At 37.9% G+C, this 18,676-nt stretch overlaps 1 protein-coding gene across 4 annotated transcripts in view; it reads right to left on the bottom strand.

Moving 5' to 3' along the window:
- Positions 1-1,372: 1,372 nt before the first annotated feature.
- LOC143343449 (protein couch potato) overlaps positions 1,373-18,676 on the bottom strand; it is a 401,571-nt gene continuing 384,267 nt past the window's right edge. For 2 of the 4 annotated variants that reach the window (XM_076768370.1, XM_076768360.1), the window contains exons 8-9: positions 16,789-16,993; positions 4,046-4,113 (exon numbers count right to left, since the gene is read on the bottom strand). In XM_076768370.1, coding sequence (XP_076624485.1) covers positions 4,081-4,113; positions 16,789-16,993 — 238 coding nt within the window. In that variant the 3' untranslated portion in view covers positions 4,046-4,080. Of the gene's footprint in view, positions 4,114-16,788; positions 16,994-18,676 lie in introns of all 4 variants that reach the window. The other 2 variants (XR_013079967.1, XM_076768379.1) reach the window with 2 other exon arrangements.

The raw sequence follows: 18,676 nt of genomic DNA, 5'->3' as shown, positions 1-18,676 counted from the left end.
GGTTAAAATGTAAACAATAGCGATGTATAAAATACAGATTGCTGGAAAAAAGTCAAACGTAAAATAGTATCTGTAAATATAGAAAAAGTACCCGTGTTTATTTAATCTTTTTTTAAATCCGTTTCGATGAATACTAAAAGTTTCGAACGAACCCTTTTGCACGATTGTTGTAACAAAAGATTGTATTTTTTCGTAAGAAAAGAGCGAGAGGACACGTTCGTCGAACAGTGAGATGGACCCTCAGCGGACAACAAATCGTTTCGCGCGTTTCGCTTCGCGACGAGCGACTCTGGACGAAAGCAAGGACTTCGGGTCGCGTAGGCGACCCTAAGGAGTTCGCGTCTCGACGTGAATCGCTCCATCAAGAAGGAGTATCGCGTTGTCAGGACGGTTCTCTGCGTATGCACGCGTGCACGTGGCGATGGAACGATAATCGTACACCACTGGCACCGACCGATTCTCTCCTCCGTGGTTCCACGTACACCCGTGGAAATAGAAAAATAAAGAGCGTGCTCGCGCGCTTCGAGTACAATTACAAACACTGTGACGTCGATGACGAAACATTTTTGAACCCTCAAACGTGCGCGCGCATTTTTCTAACCTATAAGTAGGCGCGCGGCGGTCTGTAAAACACTTTCTTTCTTCCCCTTCGATTATCGATAGATGACTTTTCCCTTATTTTTCTTCTGTAAATAGCGTATTTCATTTTTTTCTAAATTTGATTACAAAATAGCCAATCTATATCAAACATTAGCACGTAATATACTTCAACCTCGCGCGCCTACTCACGAGGGATCCCCCGTGACTCGGATTACATAAATTCATTTTCCTCAACCGTGCAAAAAGTACACTTTTAAAATGGTAAATCGAATTTATAGAATCGTTCTCAAACTGGCGATTAACGTTTCAAGAACGAATTAACTAAAATTTTTTTTCGTCTTCAATTATTGGGCAAAGTCGAATCATGGTTATCAATTACGATGACACTGAAAAATTTTGTATTGCTTTCGCGAGTATTAAGTCGTCCCATATATTCGTGCTGAGTTTTGTATTACAACTTAAAGCAATATTTTAAACATATAATTCTTTTCTCGTTCGACATCTCCCTCCATTTTGTTTGGCAATGTTATTATATCGTTGATACAAAACTTGTTTGATTTTTTATTAAAACGTAGTTCAATGCTTTTCATTAAAACGTTGACATTAGACTGTAAATCTTTATGCAAATTTATATTTTTATTAATAGAATTAATAATATCGGATATATGTAGAGGGTTGTCTCAACCCCTAGATATAATAATTCGTATCTTGCTTTTCTTATATTTTTCCATATTAAGTCTGTAGTTTTTTGAAAATTTAAATTTCCCATAAATGCATAAACATCCGCAGTCTAACTATCAGATTCTACCATAATCGTGTATCATTTTTCAATTAGATTCAAGCAACAATTTGATCAACAAAAACAAGTCATGAAATTAAATAATCACCTATTTTGAATCAAATTGTTCACGGAAGGAAAATAAGATTAATAGAAAATTGTTTTTTCTTTTAAATCATAAATTCCATCCTCATCAATTTTAAAATATTGAACGTCACGAACTCATGAGACGATCTAATACGTTAATAATAAGAAAAATTTTCGGAAAATCCTATAGATCGATCCAGTTTACGATCCAAGACACGAGGGAATTCGAAATTAGCTGTTCGCGCGCTGATGAATAACACGACAGTTAATTCGACTACACGGTTCAGTTAACTTTCTACCACTACACCTTCACCCCACTTCTTGTTCTCGTTCATTCGTTTCTTTAAAACACCACTCGCCACTATTAACTCGCGGATGCGTATAATAAATGCCCAGTGGTTGCGACGAGGATAGCGCGGATTGCTCCGAGATTCGAGAAAAACTTTCGGCCGACAGAAGCCGCGCGGGACTGTAGAAATATCTGCGGGCTCTACGAGAAAAATATCATTCTTTCTGAGAATTCTACTACAAAGTGTCCCGATCACCATCGAGAATAACGATTTCAATCTAACGTCTGACATTTATAATTCTTTTTACTCTCTCAATTTTTTTCTTCCCCCACCCCTCCCATCTCCTCGCTTATCGTTCAGCGAAACTCTCGTCGTTCGGGATCGAGAGAAGAGTATATTTCAAAGGAACACGCATCGACGCGGCAGTTTTCTGTCATCGAAAGTGCTACGTTTTAGTAGAAAAAACGACGAGGCGATAGAAAACTATCAGGCAGGCTCGAACAGCTTTTGAAGATAGTGAAAGAAGCGTTTTTTCCCTGGGACTCAGGACTGCGGGTATACCTGGGGGTGTTCGACGTTTGAAAATCGGGACGAGACTTAACACACGGTACGATTACAGCATGACTCGACCAACGGGAAGGCACTTGGGCAAATTACGTGCCGAGTTGGCCGTCGTATCTAGCACGCAGGGCACACCACCGTTTTCGTGTATCCTCTCTGTCTGTATCTGCGCCGCTACAAAGACAGATCGTTTAAAAGTTTCATTTTTCTTCTTCTTACAAGATCTTTAAATTCTTCTCTACTGCTTAATCCTATGATATGTTCGCATTCGTTTATGTATATGTATAAGATTATTACGTAGTAATCGATTTTTTTTTTCCTCTCTTTCTCGCGATCTATCACGCACACGCACACACACATACACACACTCTGTCTCTCATGTTACTTATTTTTTTTTTTTTCTTCTTTCTAACATTCACTGCCATTTCTCGTTTAGGATATTAGACTCTCCTTAACAAGATACATAATTTAAATGTGTATGCTCGCCGTTTCGCGACGCGCCAATGATAAAACATAAATACACGCTTCTTAGGGCACCTTTGGTATTAAGCTTGATGTACTCGTCTTTCGTCTCTTTCATCTCTATATTACGCAATTTTCGTCTACGAGCCTCCGCGCCTGTCTCCATCGCGGACACCGCCATTATTCATCGTGGCTTCTCGTGCACGCGACTCGCTCACGCCCCCGTCGAATTATGCTCTCCCGGAATTAATAAAGGCGTTTCAGGTTCGGTCGCGGTTTCCAAGTCTCGATTATTCGAAGTAGTCCGAAACCTGAACCGCTTCGATCCCAACCACGATCTATCCTATCTCTGTTTCTTATTAAAACCCGGACAACGATTCGTTCGAAAACGGCGCGGGGCTCGACGTTCCTAGAAGAATGTTCCGCGACTGTGGAGTGTGGTTACGTGTGTGAACAAGTGTTACATATAGACGTGCGCGTGTGACTTGAAGAGTGCCTTCCTGCTTTACATGTGTATAATAAACGCGGTACGAAACGAAATCGTGTCGCGGTTAGTGTCGAAATCGCGTCGCTCGCGAATCGGGGAACGTTCGCGATGCATCTCGACGCCGACGCCGAGCGCCGACTCCCGCGCCCCTCTCCCCCCCTTCCTCCTCTTTCGTCGCTCGACCCGCGCCCCGTTTCTCGGTTCTTCGTCGTCGTCGATCGCAAAGTCCAGACTCGGTGGAAAATAAATAGACAAGGTAAATAGACGGCTACGAATCGATAAGTTAAGTTCGTTAAAAAATATATATACCTAGGAATTATTATTATACGCGATTATTGGGCCCCCCGCGAGTCGCGAATCTAAAACGCCGTTGCGCCGCTGAATTTACAGAATTTGCCTACTGGTGCTGTCTTCGAGGCAGGGCCGGACACGCGCCCCCGCCTCCATGTAATTCGTGACTTTTTCTCGTTTTTTTTCTTTTTTATATTCCCTCTGTGTACGTGTATGCGTGTGTCTATACGTGCTTCTACCCCAGCCCCCTCTATATTCTCTTTCACGCCTCTTGCCTTCTTCCTGGACCTTCCAAGTATCCGCAACGATCTCCCGGAGATAGTGGCCAAACTGCTCCGGACATTGTTGTTGTCGTTGATTGGTGTTCGAATTTTCATTTCGTCATCGTCGCGAACACTCCAATTCCCAGTCGTTTTTCCTCGGTCTCCCTCCCCGTCCCCCGGCCCCCGCCCTCCCCCCCTCTCAGCGGGGTACAAGCACGTTCGATCTTCCCTCGGTTCTCTTACATGCCGTTGATGTCGATCTTAAGGTTGCCGGTTTTCTTCTCTCTTTGATCCCTGGAAAAGCGAACAAGTCGATTAAAACGGGTCGACGGATCTCACGTCGCGTTGGTTACAATTTTTTTTTTTTTTTCCCGTCCGACTCGATTCGAGAACCCTTTGTTTTCTGTTGTTCAACGTTAACGAGAACGAGGATTGTTCGGTGAAACGTTCGCATTCGTCTCTGGCCGCGGATATTCATTGCCACTTTCGGTTCAGAGCGCGTTATCGATTATCGTTGGTCGACGATTTTCGGAATGATAGGCAATATCGCGTCTGTTCCGCGCGCGTACGATCCTTGCCATAGAATTTAACCGATTCCAACGATACGGTTGAGCGGAGAAAAAAATAAAACGCTATTCGAGGAATAATGTTGTCGAGAGTAAATTAAACTATATCGACTATAAATACAGGTTGCGTCGATATTATGGAACAAACCGGAACGAGAAAGTTTCCTGCGCCGATAGGAATCGAAAAGTACTTTACTATTTTGTAATACTCTGTTTTCCAGTTAAATTTTGGGGTGGTCCAACTTTTGTGTAGAACTGGGTATTTAAAACTTAAAACGTTTTAGCATTCGACTGTCGTTGTTTGAATATTACTATTTGAAATTAGTGAAACGATCTTTAAATATTTTCTATTATTGAAAACAGGCCTAATATTTTATTCGTGTTACGTGATTTATATCAGAATTATAACAAATTCTTCTCTATTCTATTCAGCAAATAAATTTTATTCTACATGATCATAGGTTCCGTAATTGACACTGAAATCATTTTATTCCATTATACAGGGTGTTCGGCCACAACTGGGAAAAATTTGAATAGAGGATTCTAGAGGCCAAAATAAGACGAAAATCAAGAATGCCAATTTGTTGATGGAGGCTTCGTTAAAAAGTTATTAACAATTAAATTCAAAAATTTCAAATCGTTCTGGAAAAATTATTTTCGGTTGCGTGGGTCAATTACAATCATTTTTGGTGAATACACATACTTCCGAAATCCTACCCACTTTCGAGAAAAAAATTCGAGTAAGTGCTGAAAGTTTTGGGTGAAAAAAAGATTTTCGAATCGTCTTGGAAAAATTATTTTTAGTTGCAGGGGTCAATTGCAAGCATTTTTGGTCAATAGACATACCCCCAAAATCCTACTCAGTTTCGAGAAAAAAATTCCTTACCGAAAATATAATTTTTGGCATAAATGGTTCCCCGAAATTTCATGCTTACGTTTAAAACGTCATAACTCCTGAACGGATTGGACGATTTTAATGTTTAAAAAAATAAACTACGCGTATTTTGATGGAGAATATGTACAAATCGCAAAAATATTCGAAAAGTTGGTCCTTGGCCCCACAAAATGAGAAAAACCCCATAAAAACGGTCCAACTTTCAAACAGCCATAACTCCTATAATAGTGAATATATTTCAGTGAAACTTTTTTCTGAAGTAGAGCTCATGGGTACCCACAGAAAAGTATTAGACAACTTTTCTGTAGGGCGTCAAACAAAATTACTAAAAATCAAAAACTAATTTTTAAGAAAGATCGACAGGGGGTACTGCCTAAATTTTTCGACGGAAAAAAAAAATTTCAAATCGTTCTGGAAAAATTATTTTCGGTTGCGGAGGTCAATTACAATTATTTTTTATCATTACACATACACCGGAAATCCTACCCACTTTCTAGAAAAAAATTCTAGAAGGTGTGAAATTTTTCGACGAAAAAAAAAAAATTTCAAATCGTTCTGGAAAAATTATTTTTGGTTGCGGAGGTCAATTACAATCATTTTTGATGAATAGACATACCCCCGAAATCTTGCGCATTCTCGAGAAAAAAATTCAGTACGGTCGGAACTTTAAACGTTACTAACTGTTTAACAAAGCCTTCATCAAGAAATTGGTATTCTTGATTTTCGTTTTATTTTAGCCTCTAGAATCCCCCATTAAAATTTTTCCCAGGGGTGGTCGAACAACCTGTATAAACACGCGGATAAATTCTATTATATTTGTTCGAATTTGGGAAATAATCCTTTGCCAATACGATCCGGTTATAATCCCGTGGTTCTGTTTACTCGTACTTCATATTTATGTTGAATGGACGATATGTCAAATGAATAATCCGTTTTCCACGTTTTTTGACATGTTCATTGCAACGGTGGTCACCAGTGACCGACACTTTGAACTTACAACGTTTTGCAATATTGTTTACAATAGAAACACTCTAATACTCGTGGAATTGTAAATAACGCATATAATTTGAAATATTGTAAAATAACAAATTCATCATTGAATTATCGAATATTTCTATGTTTCACGACTATAATTTGAACAAATGGCGTGGAAGTTAACGTGTTAATTAATTACTCTGTATTTCCAATCTGTGAAAAGAATATTTTTTGTCGTTTGTTACAGCTATGTTTAAACTCAACATTTTAATACAAATTCTTTTAATACGCGAGCGAGAATTCTGATAATAGTTACTGCATAAATTGTACAAACTATTATTTTACCGTGTTCTACAATTCGTTATATTATACAGGATGTTCGGCCATACATGGGAGATTCTAGAGTCCAAAATAAGACGAAAATCAAGGATAATAATTTGCTGATCGAGGCTTCGTTAAAAAGTTACAGAAACATTTCCGTCCACACGGTATATTTTCGGTAAAGAATTTTTTACTCGAAAGTACGTAGGATTTCGAGGGTATGTGTATTCACCAAAAATGATAGTAATTAACCCTTGTAGCCAAAAATAATTTTTTCAGGATGATTTGAAATTTTTCTTTTACGCCAAAAAATTTAGGCACCTACCCCCTGTCGATTTTTCTTAAAAAATCGTTTTTCATTTTTAGTAATTTTATTTGACGCTGTACGAAAATTTTGTCTAATACTTTTTTGTAGGTGCCCATGGGCTCTACTTCAGAAAAAAGTTTCATTGAAATATATTCACTATTGTAGGAGTTATGGCTGTTTGAAAATTGGACCATTTTTGGGGAGTTCTTCTTATTTTGCGTGGTCAAGGATCAACTTTTCGAATATTTTTAGAATTGCTACATATTCTACACTAAAATACGCGGCGTTTGGCTTTTTGAACATTAAAATCGTGCAATCCGTTCAGAAGTTATGATATTTTAAAGATTCGCATGAAATTTCGAAGATTTTTTTGGCCTGAAATTATATTTTCGATAAGGAATTTTTTTCTCGAAGATGGTTAGAATTTCGGGGGTATGTGTATTCACCAAAAATGATTTTAATTGACCCCCGCAACCGGAAATAATTTTTTCAGAATGATTCGAAATTTTTTTTTTCGACGAAAAAGGGCACCTACCTCCTGTCGATTTTTCTTAAAAATTCGTTTTTCATTTTTAATAAATTTGTTTGACGCTGTACAGAAATGTTGTTTAATACTTTTTTGCAGATACCCATAAGCTCTACTTTAGGAAAAAGTTTCATTGAAATATATTTACTATTGTAGGAGTTATGGCTGTTTGAAAATTGGATCATTTTTATGGGGTTTTCCTCATTTTGCGGTGCCAAGGAACAACTTTTCGAATATTTTTGCGATTTGTACATATTCTCCACCAAAATACGCGTCGTTTGCGTTTTGAAACTTTAAAATCGGCCAATCCGTTCAGGAGTTATGACATTTTAAAGATTCGCATGAAACGTTAGGGTAACTTCTGGCCGCATATTATATTTTCTGTAAAGAATTTTTTTTCTTAATAATGAGTAGGATTTCGGGGGTATGTGTATTGACCAAAAATGATTATAATTGACACCTGCAACCAAAAATATTTTTTTTAGAACGATGTAAAATTTTTTCATTTCACCGCAAAATTTCAGCACCTACTCGAATTTTTTTCTTGAAAGTGCGTAGGATTTCGGAGGTATGTCTATTCACCAAAAATTATTGTAATTGACCCCCGCAACCGAAAATAATTTTTCCGTGAATGATTTGAAATTTCTTAATTTCGCCGAAAAATTTTCCAGTCAATATGGAACTTTAAACGTTAATAACTTTTCAACGAAGCCTCAATCAACAAATTGATATTCTTCATTTTTGTCTTATTTTGGCCTCTAGATTTTTCCATTAAAATTTTCCCCAGTAGTGGGCGAAGACCTTGTATAAGCACGAAGATAAATAATCATACCACATATAATGTGTGCAAACATTATAATTTATCGATACGTGAATATATTTCTTATTAATAAATATATTTAAAATCATGAAGTATACAAATTATTTGGTTTTGGCGTTCCAAGAATTATTAAAACTAGTGCAAAAGTACATCGAAGATCACGAAGATGCATTCAGAGTAATACATTTATCGAAAATGAGACCTGAGATCGCAAAGAGGTGAAAGACTCTTTTCTATCGTAATGGAACTTTCATGTTACGGTTTATTCCATAATTTTTAGGCATCCTGTGTAAGATATTTACGTAGCTCTTTGATCTGTCTTTTCAAACTTAAAACACTTTGGTCTGGTTTCCATTAACGACGACGGAACTTGAACGCGTCATCGGTTTTCGTTCTTCGTTAAAACAAATTGAATGTACGAGGTATGAAAGAAGCGCTCGGTCGCTCATCGCAACCTCGTTTGTCTCTGTACCATCCATTTCACGGTTCTTGTTCGAGATACCGCTGATTTACAGTCGCGAAGAGAAAACTGTTCGGCGCATAGTTGACTCGATTGATGTGTGTGTTCGTCGGCATCGAGGATTTTTGAAAATCATAAGCAAAAGCAAACTCTTGTCGTCGAATCGACCGATTGTATACTCTGACATTCTTCTTCCCTTTTTCTTTTCGAATACACGTTGCACGCATATACTGGTTATTCAAAAGTAAACGGTCCGTAAACTTTTCATTTCCGAGGTACGAGGCGGTTAATGTTTCAGCGTGTTCGTTAAGAAAAGCCGAGGTAACTCTTAATATCTTCCTTAATTTATGTTCGTTAGATTTTTCATAGCTATTTGAAATCATTAGCGTATTATAGGTCAGGGAAAATGACCGAGAAACTGAGAAAAAGTATATAAAGACGTTAGAGACGAAGTGCACCTAAAGTGCTGTTATTAAGATCTAACCTCGATGGGCATTCAACATGAGCAAAACACGATTAGGAACGCACCGGATATGTTTAAACGCGTGTTTAGCGGTAGTAACTATTTTGAATGTATCTTACGATTACTTGTAAATACACATGGCAGCTTAATTATTTTCGTTTAAGAGGTTCGTGACTTGGTTTAGGCTAATTCTACTTCCTTCATGGATGGCGTATTGTTCGAACCTTTCTAAACGCTTGACATAAATCAACGAGTAGCATAAGTCACTTTGAAATAACAATAATCTGCCAATAGTTTCACCATATTTAAAGTTGAAAATAAATTATTAGTAACAACGAATAAAGTATTATTTATTATGTACCTATTGCGTTTTCGAAATAAATAAATAACGCAACGAGTATTTCTATAATAAAAACAATATTCTGTCAACGGTATTGAGATATACAGGGTGTCCCAGCATCGGTGGTACAATCCGGAAAAGGGTGATTTTACATGAAAAAACAAATCGAAAATAAAGAGTAAAATTTTTTTACTTAAGGTTTTACTGTCAAGAAAATTAACTGTGAATATTCATTATGGCTTAGATGAATAGATTTTGATAGAGAATTTTATCATGTTTTTTGCATTTCTGTACACATTCTGAACACGTGTCACAATTTTATTTATTGTCTTAGTACGTTATTATGTTATTATGACACCTTGTATATAGTATATCATATTACTTCAAAATGAGATTTAATAATAATATTAATATATTTCAAAAGCGCTGAAAAAAATGAAATATATGTATAATATACAGAGTGTTTGGTTACCCCTGAGAAAAATTTTAATGAGATTCTAGAGGCCAAAATAAGACGAAAATCAATAACAATTTTTTGATTGAAGCTTCGTTAAGAAGTTATTAACAAACTTATTAATAAAATTTGTTCACCTACAAAAATGATTGTAATTGACCCTTGTTGCCGAAAATAATTTTTTCAGAACGATTTGAAATTTTTCTTTTTCGCCAGAAAATTTAGGCACCTACCCCCTGTCAACTTTTCTTAAAAATTCGTTTTTCATTTTTAGTAATTTTGTTTGACACCCTACAGAAAAATTGTCTAATACTTTTTTGTAGGTACCCATGAGCCCTACCTCAGAAAAAAGTTTCATTGAAATATATTTACTATTGTAGGAGATATGGCTGTTTGAAAATTGGACCATTTTTAGGGGGTTTTTCACACTTCACGGTGTTAAGGAACAACTTTTTGAATATTCTTGGAATTTCTACATATTCTTCACCAAAATACGCGTTGTTTACATTTTGAAAAATTAAAATCCTCCAATGCGTTCAGGAGTTATGATATTTTAAAAATATGATTGAAAAGGAACTTTAAGGCCACAAATTATATTTTCAGTAATGAATTTTTTTTCTCGAAAGTGCGTAGGATTTCGGAGGTATGTCTATTGACCAAAAATGATTGTAATTGACCCTTCTAGCCAAAAATAATTTTTTCAGAACGATTTGAAATTTTTTTTTTTCGTCGAAAAATTTAGGCACTACCCCCTGTCAACTTTTCTTAATAATTCGTTTTTCATTTTTAGTAATTTTGTTTGACGTCCTACAGAAAAATTGTCTAATACTTTTTTGTAGGTACCCATGAGCTCTACCGCAGAAAAAAGTTTCAATGAGATACCTTTACTATTGTAGGAGTTATGACCGTTTAAAAATTGGACCATTTTTACGGGGTTTTTCACAGTTTACGGGATCAAAGAGCAGCTTTTCCAATATTTTTAGAATTTCTACGAATTCTCTACTAAAATACGCGTTGATTGCTTTTTTAAACATTAAAATCCTTCAATCCGTTTAGAAGTTATGACGTTTTAAAGATATGCATGAAATTTCAGGGAAGCATTTCTGGCCTCACATTAGATTTTCGCTAAGGAATTTCTTTCTCGAAAATGCATAGGATTTCGTGGATATGTCTATTGACCAAAAATGATTGTAATTTCTCTTCGTATCCGAAAATATTTTTTTTAGAACGATTTGAAATGTTTTTTTTCGACGAAAAATTTCAGTAGAATATTCCTGGTCAGACATTATATTTTCAGTAATGAATTTTTTTCTCGAAACAGAGTAGAATTTCAGGGGTGTGTCTATTGACCAAAAATGATTGTAATTGTCCCCCGCAACCAAAAATAATTTTTCCGTGAATGATTTGAAATTTTTGAATTTAATTTTTTAATAACTTTTTAATGAAGCCTCAATCAACAAGATTTTCGTCTTATTTTAGCCTCTAGAATCTCCCATTCAAATTTTTCCCGGAGGTGGCCGTACACTCTCTATAATAAAAAATAGTTTAATAGTTTTTTAAAATTTTTGCTTAATCTGTTTGAAATATTGAATACGTGTCAATACTGATTCTTTGTTGTGCAAAACTCAATAATATGTACATATATGGTACAAGCTATGTATACAGAGTATTCGCGCTATTACTAATCAGTGATTTTTTTAAAAACAATTCTAATTAGAAAAACATCAAAGGGAAAAAATTTTCGTAGTTCCTTATGATCAATAGGACAATCTATATATCAATTTTGCACATTTAGAATATTTGTCGAGAAATGAACGTGACCTCCAATTTTTTAACTGCCTTTAAATGAAAAGTAATATTTCATTTAGAGGGCTAATATTTTATATTAATTTTAAATTATTGTTATTTCAAACCGACGTATGTGACCTGTTACGTGCTCTACGTCACCCCGAAGAAGATGTAGCGTGGTCCGAGTTCATGAACTCTTAAAACTTGATCGAATAATGCATCATGTATCATTTAAGCTACGTCCACGCTGAAACGTAAATCGGTTGTATCTCGATAATGAAAAATTTTCGAGTTCGTGTTTATCATAGATCGTTCCCTTCGAGGCGTAGAACGCGGCTGTACATTCTTTTTGACGGCAATTCGGCCGATACACCGTGTAACCGTGATAACGACAATAAGCGAACATCGAACGTCTACCTTTTATTTATTTATTTTCTTGCAATTGACCACGAGTTACCGGTGCCGTTCGCGGCGAGAAAAGCGCGTTAATAAATCCGTCATTGTCTAAGGAAGGATGAAGAGACAACCTACATTTGTCCCTTTCTCGAACGAGGCTCTTCCCACGGCCGGAGGAGAAGAGACGCCTTGCCATTGAGTAATTTACGTACCTCATTAGGCCGTGGCTGCGTCCGGACTGAAAAGCTCTCTTTCACGGGCTTTCGGGGATCCTTGGTCGTGGAGAAGGAATGAAAGAAAATACAGAACGGTCGCGACGCGACGGTTTATTCACGGTAGAGCAGAGAGAAAAGAAGCGTTCTAATACACATCGGGTATTCCTTCAGCAGCCACGTCCGTCTTGGCGTCGCGTTGCCAAGGCGTCTCCGTTATAAAGTGAAATGAATTAGTGACGATGCGTTTCGACCCGCTGCCCAGCCCCAAGCAGAATCTGTCGATCTTCAAATCTTTGGGAGGGGAAGGTCGGGCAATCTAGCCTATCTCTCAGCAGCACTGAATTCCTTTCGAATCGTTCGCTGTGCATTCTATAGCTTACCATTTCATCTTTAATTCGATAATTGTTTATATCTTTAATATCGATAATTGTTATTCGTGGGTCGCTTAAGGAGGTATTGCTGTCTAGACTGTCAATTTCACGGCCCTTTTGTGATTTTTTTTTAATGATAGATAGGCTGTTTTGTACTGAGACTTTGTAGATACATTTATTCATCTTCTAAGCATGTACAATATTTTTTTCATGGAAAAATATTAAAAATCGTGGGAATTGTAACTTCTTATTTAATGGCTCTTTTGGAAAAGGTGCTCCAATGGCTTTCAGGATTCCAGATAATTTGAAACAGAGGGGGTTAAAGTATCTTCATAAGGAGGGTTGTAGTTATAGCAGGAACCAGGGAGAAGTCAAAATCCTGATAAATAAAGAAATGGCGACGTTTCAAGTTTCGAATTTCTATTTGTTAATCGTTCGTTTGTTTTTAGCGTATCGAAAAAAATAGTAAAACTCAATATTTTTTTAAATATCTAGTTCCAGCTATAAAGGCGTGTCTGCTGAATATTCTCTCCAAATTTGAAGTCGATCGGTCTGCTAGATCTTGAAATATCATGTAAGCCAGTTTAAATGCGTTTTTTTAAACAAGAAGCTGTAACTCTCGCAATTTTTAATATTTTTTTATGAAAAAAATACTGTACATACCTATAAGACGAATAAATATATCTGCAAAATGTCAGTACAAAAGAACCTACCTATCGTTAAAAAAAAAATCACAAAAGAAGGCCGAAGATATGACAGCCTAGACAGCAATACTCCCTTAAATAGGCCAAATGTTCGATGATACACTAGACTCCTGCTTAACCGACCTCTATGTCAACATTCAAAATATACATATACATATATTAATATATTATCGTTAGTCAAATGTCAATGAACAAACCATGTGCGTAAGATTGATACAATATACAGGGTGTACACTTACTGGTGATGAATATTTCAGAAAGTGGTTGTACAGATCAGATCAAACTAACGAAAGACCGTTTAAACAACAACCAATACGGTAAAAAGTACATTTAGTCGAATCGTGTGGCAATTTTTCTGTGGATCGAATGTTTTCATCCAAAGAAAAATGTAATCGGTTAAAACAAGGCCGGATAACCGGGAGTCTACTGTATGTTACTTGTTGAAGCGAGATTGGGTGCGTCCGAAAGTTAGATATCTAACGATTAGTAGGAGTTCTACTGGGCGTTGGAAAGAGGGTTGAAGACTTAGAGAGCATATAAGTACTAAACTGAATAAGAAATGATTTATCAACGAGGGTAAAACATTAGAAAAATTCACTGTAAGATGTCGATGATCTTTCGATCGTAAGTTACTTTAGTTGCTTTTTTATGTTTCATGGAGATATCAAATAAAGAAAGCATAAGTACATAACGAAGTTATGTAATAACTAATTAGTCTCGCGTCTTTCAATCATCGAACTTGTTCATTGAAAAATCTTGTGCTGCGTTTATCTTCGTTGCATTATTCCATCTTAAAGGGTCTGCCTAGTTTGGAGCCTTAAGGGAGTATTGCTGTCTAGACTCATTTTTTCGGCCTCTTTTGTGATTTTTTTTTAACGATAGGTAGACTCTTTTGTACTAAGATTTTGCAGATACATTTATTCATAAAAAAATATTAAAAATTGTGGGAGTTATAAATTTTTTGTTTACATGCGTTTTTTTAAACCAGCTTCCATGATATTTGAAGATCTAGTAGACCGATTAACTTCAAATTTGGATTTAATATTCAGCAGACACGCCTTTATCGTTGGAACTAGAGATTTAAAAAAATATTGAGTTTTACTATTTTCTTTTGACATACTAAAGCCAGAAGAAAGGTTAAAAAATAGAAATTCGAAAATTGAAGTGTCCCATTCCTTTATTTATCGGGATTTTAACTTCTCCCTAGTATCTAATATAACTATACCCTTCCTGATGAAAATACTTTAGTTTTTTCTGTTTTGGATTAGCGAATAGACTGGAATCGTGGAAGCCAGTGGAGTACCTTTTAAGAAGTTATAACTCCCACAATTTTTAACATTTTTTGATGAAAAAAATACTGTAGATGCTTATAAGATCAATGAACATATTTGCAAAATTTCAGTACAAAACAGTCTACCTATCATTAAAAAAAAATCACAGAAAAGGCTGAAAAAGTGGCAGACTAGGTAGCAATATCTCCTTAAAAATTAGGTGATATTTCAGATTTCGACGCGGAATTATTTGTGTTTCTTCAAGTTAATCGGTTTATCGATTCTTTGAAATTCGGTATATTTACAGAATAATGCTTTCACGACTAGAATCTTTAAGAAACAAAAAAGTGTTTGATCTCCATACTAGGCAGATTCTTCAAGCTCGATCGATAATCAAATTCCAATGCTCTCGCTGTCGTTTGCTCGAGGGTGAAACAAGTATCTGGTCGAAGAATTCTTCACGAAACTATTTAATTACAAAACAATGGAAAACGTACGTCACACTAGCAATTACCTAACAACTCGTGCCAATGGTCTCGAAGTTTCTTTTTTCTGGTATCAACCTATTCGACGGTATTTGACTTTTCGCACAGAAGTTTCACTATCTTGCTAGTTTCTTTTGTGTTTGCCGCAGCTGCCCGACGTTCCCCCGAAAGCTCGTCGCTAACAATACAGTCTCTAAGGAAAAGCGCGGCAGGTTTGGTGCAAGGGTGCTCGAATCAAATACACATATCGAAAGTCACGTTCAGAGATAATAAAATGAAGAAAAAAGTAGGAATAAACGGTACGAGAGGGATGCAACGAAGGCGACAGCGTAGAACGAGCAGAACTGAACAACGGAAAGAGGAAGGTGTGGATGTTGGATGTACGGTAATGCCTTGGATATCCCACGAAATTACGTACATCTTTTCTCGAAGATGTCTGACAGATTTAAAAACATAAATATATAACTGGCCAATTTCCAAGGCGTCGTTGTACTTTTAGGCGGCAGAAAAACAGTGGGGAGAAAAAAAATAACGAAAACAGAAGGAACGAATCACCGTGGCGAAGATCGAATTTACTTTCGAACGCTGGACCAATCGCGAAGGGATAAGCGAAACAGAAAGATAGAGAGACGAAACGAGGAGCAGAAAGTATGGATCGGTAGGTTGCACGATCCATTATTGGCGATTAGCGACAAATTGGCAACTGACACCGTCGACGCAAGTGGGCCCAGCTTCGACGTAGCCCTCGTCGATCGATACGCGATCGATTGAAATCAGGACAGCGAGATAATTGGCTGGGGCCACTTTACTGTTTGGGAGAACGTGGAAAATGCCCCTGAGATGCGCCGGAAGGCGAGGGGAACGCTCGAAAACGTCGGCCAGCACTCCGACAGCGCGAAAAGGAACGAACTGTGACAGGTCAAGCCTGACTTAATAGATAAGCGATAGGAGGCGAGGCGTCAAAAGTGTGTCGATCAGATCCCACGGTTCTCCCAGAGGCATTCTATCCAGCTCCCTGCGGTACATCTGCGGCGTCTGACGACGAAAACCCAGGCACCAGTGCTCAGGATACTTCTACAGTCTCGTTGGGATCGTCGCGGTGCTTCGAAATTGATTTTATCGTGGATCGGGGAATCGACGTTTATCGCAAGTCTGCCATTCGAACGCACGATTCGCGGCTGAGAAGTCAAACGCTTAGGAACGAACGTTGCGAGCCGGAACGGAACAAGACTATCGAAGATCAGAGTTGGGCACTGTTTGACTTTTTTTCATCAGAATAATTATCTGGATAACATTCGAGTATTGTTCATTCTTTTAACCGCGTGAAATCATAATTGGAGAATTCTTTCTTCACGATGTTTGAGGTTGCATGGACGTTGAATTATAAACAAAGGATGTAGCGTTTAGAAGAAGAATCACAGAAAATTGCAAACGAGGACGTTACGAAATAATTAATTCGTTAGCCGGGGAAAGATGTGCCCAACTCTGTGGAACGACGGGGCATGGATGCGAAATAAAAATGAGAAGGCAGGGAGGGGCACCGGATGCTGTGTTTTCGTCGTCGGATGTTCGCGCGTAGGTAGCAGCTAGCGTAGCATAAAATGAAACCTACTTCGATCCAGAGATTTGTAAAGCCCACCTCGGCCATTTTTGACTTTGCATATTCGATTCGTATCGCTCCCCGGTCGGAGGAGAGGAGAAAGGATCCTTGGAGAGTGGCCATCGCCTGGGCCGCGTAGCGAACGTCTTGATATTCGACAAAGGCCACTGGCGACCCTCCCCCCGTGTGCATACGAAGCCGGGAGAAACCATGAAAACTGTGCATAAATAAGAGAAGCGTACAATACGTGCTCTAGTTAGTTATGACAGACGGTACTCTGGTAAGAGAAGGGGTGGCTGGGTTGGGTGTTATTGCTCGGCGAAGGTGATGCTGCTCGATCAGCAAAGGGGCACCAGGTGTTGCACGAACAAGAAACTCTTTCGGATTTATGGCTTTCGTGGCTTGAGTTTCTTCTCGAGTTCGTTGCTTCCGGATGGATCGTCTGTTTTACAAACTTTGCAGTTTGCATCATCAGGGCTGGAGGCTCTGGTTTGAGATCTTCTGTTTTTTGGAAGTCCTTATACAGGGTGGTCTCTATAACTTCTAAAGTATGCTCAAAAATATTTTGTATAAAAAAAGTTTCATGATTTGAAGGGGTATACCATGTAGTACATGTTTTGTTTATAAGTGCAGGCGTTTGGGAGATTTGAATATCAAATTCGTTTTTCAAATGGAATATTTTTTATAGCAAAATATGGGAGAGTATTCAATTCTGAGTAAGAAAGTGTTGATCTGTATTAGCCCTAAACATAAGTTCTGCAGAAATCTGTGGTTGAGTCTCCAATTTGATATTACGCGAAGAAAATTATCAAGAAATGAAGTGAAACTACTCACTTTTTTATTCAGAATTTGATATTATTCCATATTTTGGTATAAAAAGTATAGTATTACATTTAGAGAAACAAAATTATCAAATCTCCGAAACACCTACACCTACCAAAAAGACAAATGCACTGCATAGTGTACCCTCTTAAACCATGAAACTTTCTCATACAAAATTTTTTTGAGCATACTTTGGAAGTTACAGAGGTACACAAGTTGCATAGATCACCCTGTAGGCTATATAAGAACTTCCAAAAAATGACAGACCTCAAACCAGAGTTTCCAAGCCCTGACGATGCAAGCTCCAACACGTTCGCGAAACGTCAAATTGCCGAACATAGACGCTGAATCCATTCGGAAGCCACGAACTCGAGAAGAAACTCTTTATTACGATCACTGAAGACAATAAGCAAAGGTTGATCGATACGAGACTCGGACGGCCTTCCACCGCGGAGAAAAAGAATTATCAGTGTCGAGTTGAAGGGAACCTGGATAATGTCGAGCAATTTTTCTTCAGCCCGACGAAGTCTGATTAAAACATCCGGTCCAATACGACTCGCAATTCCTTACAGGAGACCGATATCTCTTTCTCTCTATAACATAAGCGCATCGATATCAACTGCGTCGAATCCAGGCCGATCGCCGAGAAAGATTTAGGCTGGTTCGTGTCGTGCACGAAGACCGATTATCAAAGAATTTATAACCCTGCCCGCGAGGACCAATTGGATCGTTACGATGCCATTAACCGGGAATATCGATATCGATTACGCTTGATTTACCGCGGCTCCACCAGGCACCCACGTAACCTCGGCTGAATTTCGATTCCGCGTAGCTACGTGACCGCGTCGCGATACAGTTAACGGAAACTTTCGCTCCTTTTTATCGTTTGCTTCGATTCTTGTTTTCTCCAACGAGAAGAAACTCGAGTCGATCGTCACCGCGGTTTACGGGTAACTCACGGTCGCGCCTCGAGTCTTTTCGTGCGACACCTTGCGCCAGCCAGCGTGTCCGGGCCGTTAACGATGCCGCTGATATCTCGATTACTGGTACTGATTTAGGGTTACTAGCATAAAGGTGC

The sequence above is a fragment of the Colletes latitarsis genome, chromosome 1 (genome assembly GCF_051014445.1).
Source record: "Colletes latitarsis isolate SP2378_abdomen chromosome 1, iyColLati1, whole genome shotgun sequence".
NCBI classification, from domain to species: domain Eukaryota; kingdom Metazoa; phylum Arthropoda; class Insecta; order Hymenoptera; family Colletidae; genus Colletes; species Colletes latitarsis.
This window is presented reverse-complemented; position numbering and strand designations above follow the sequence as displayed.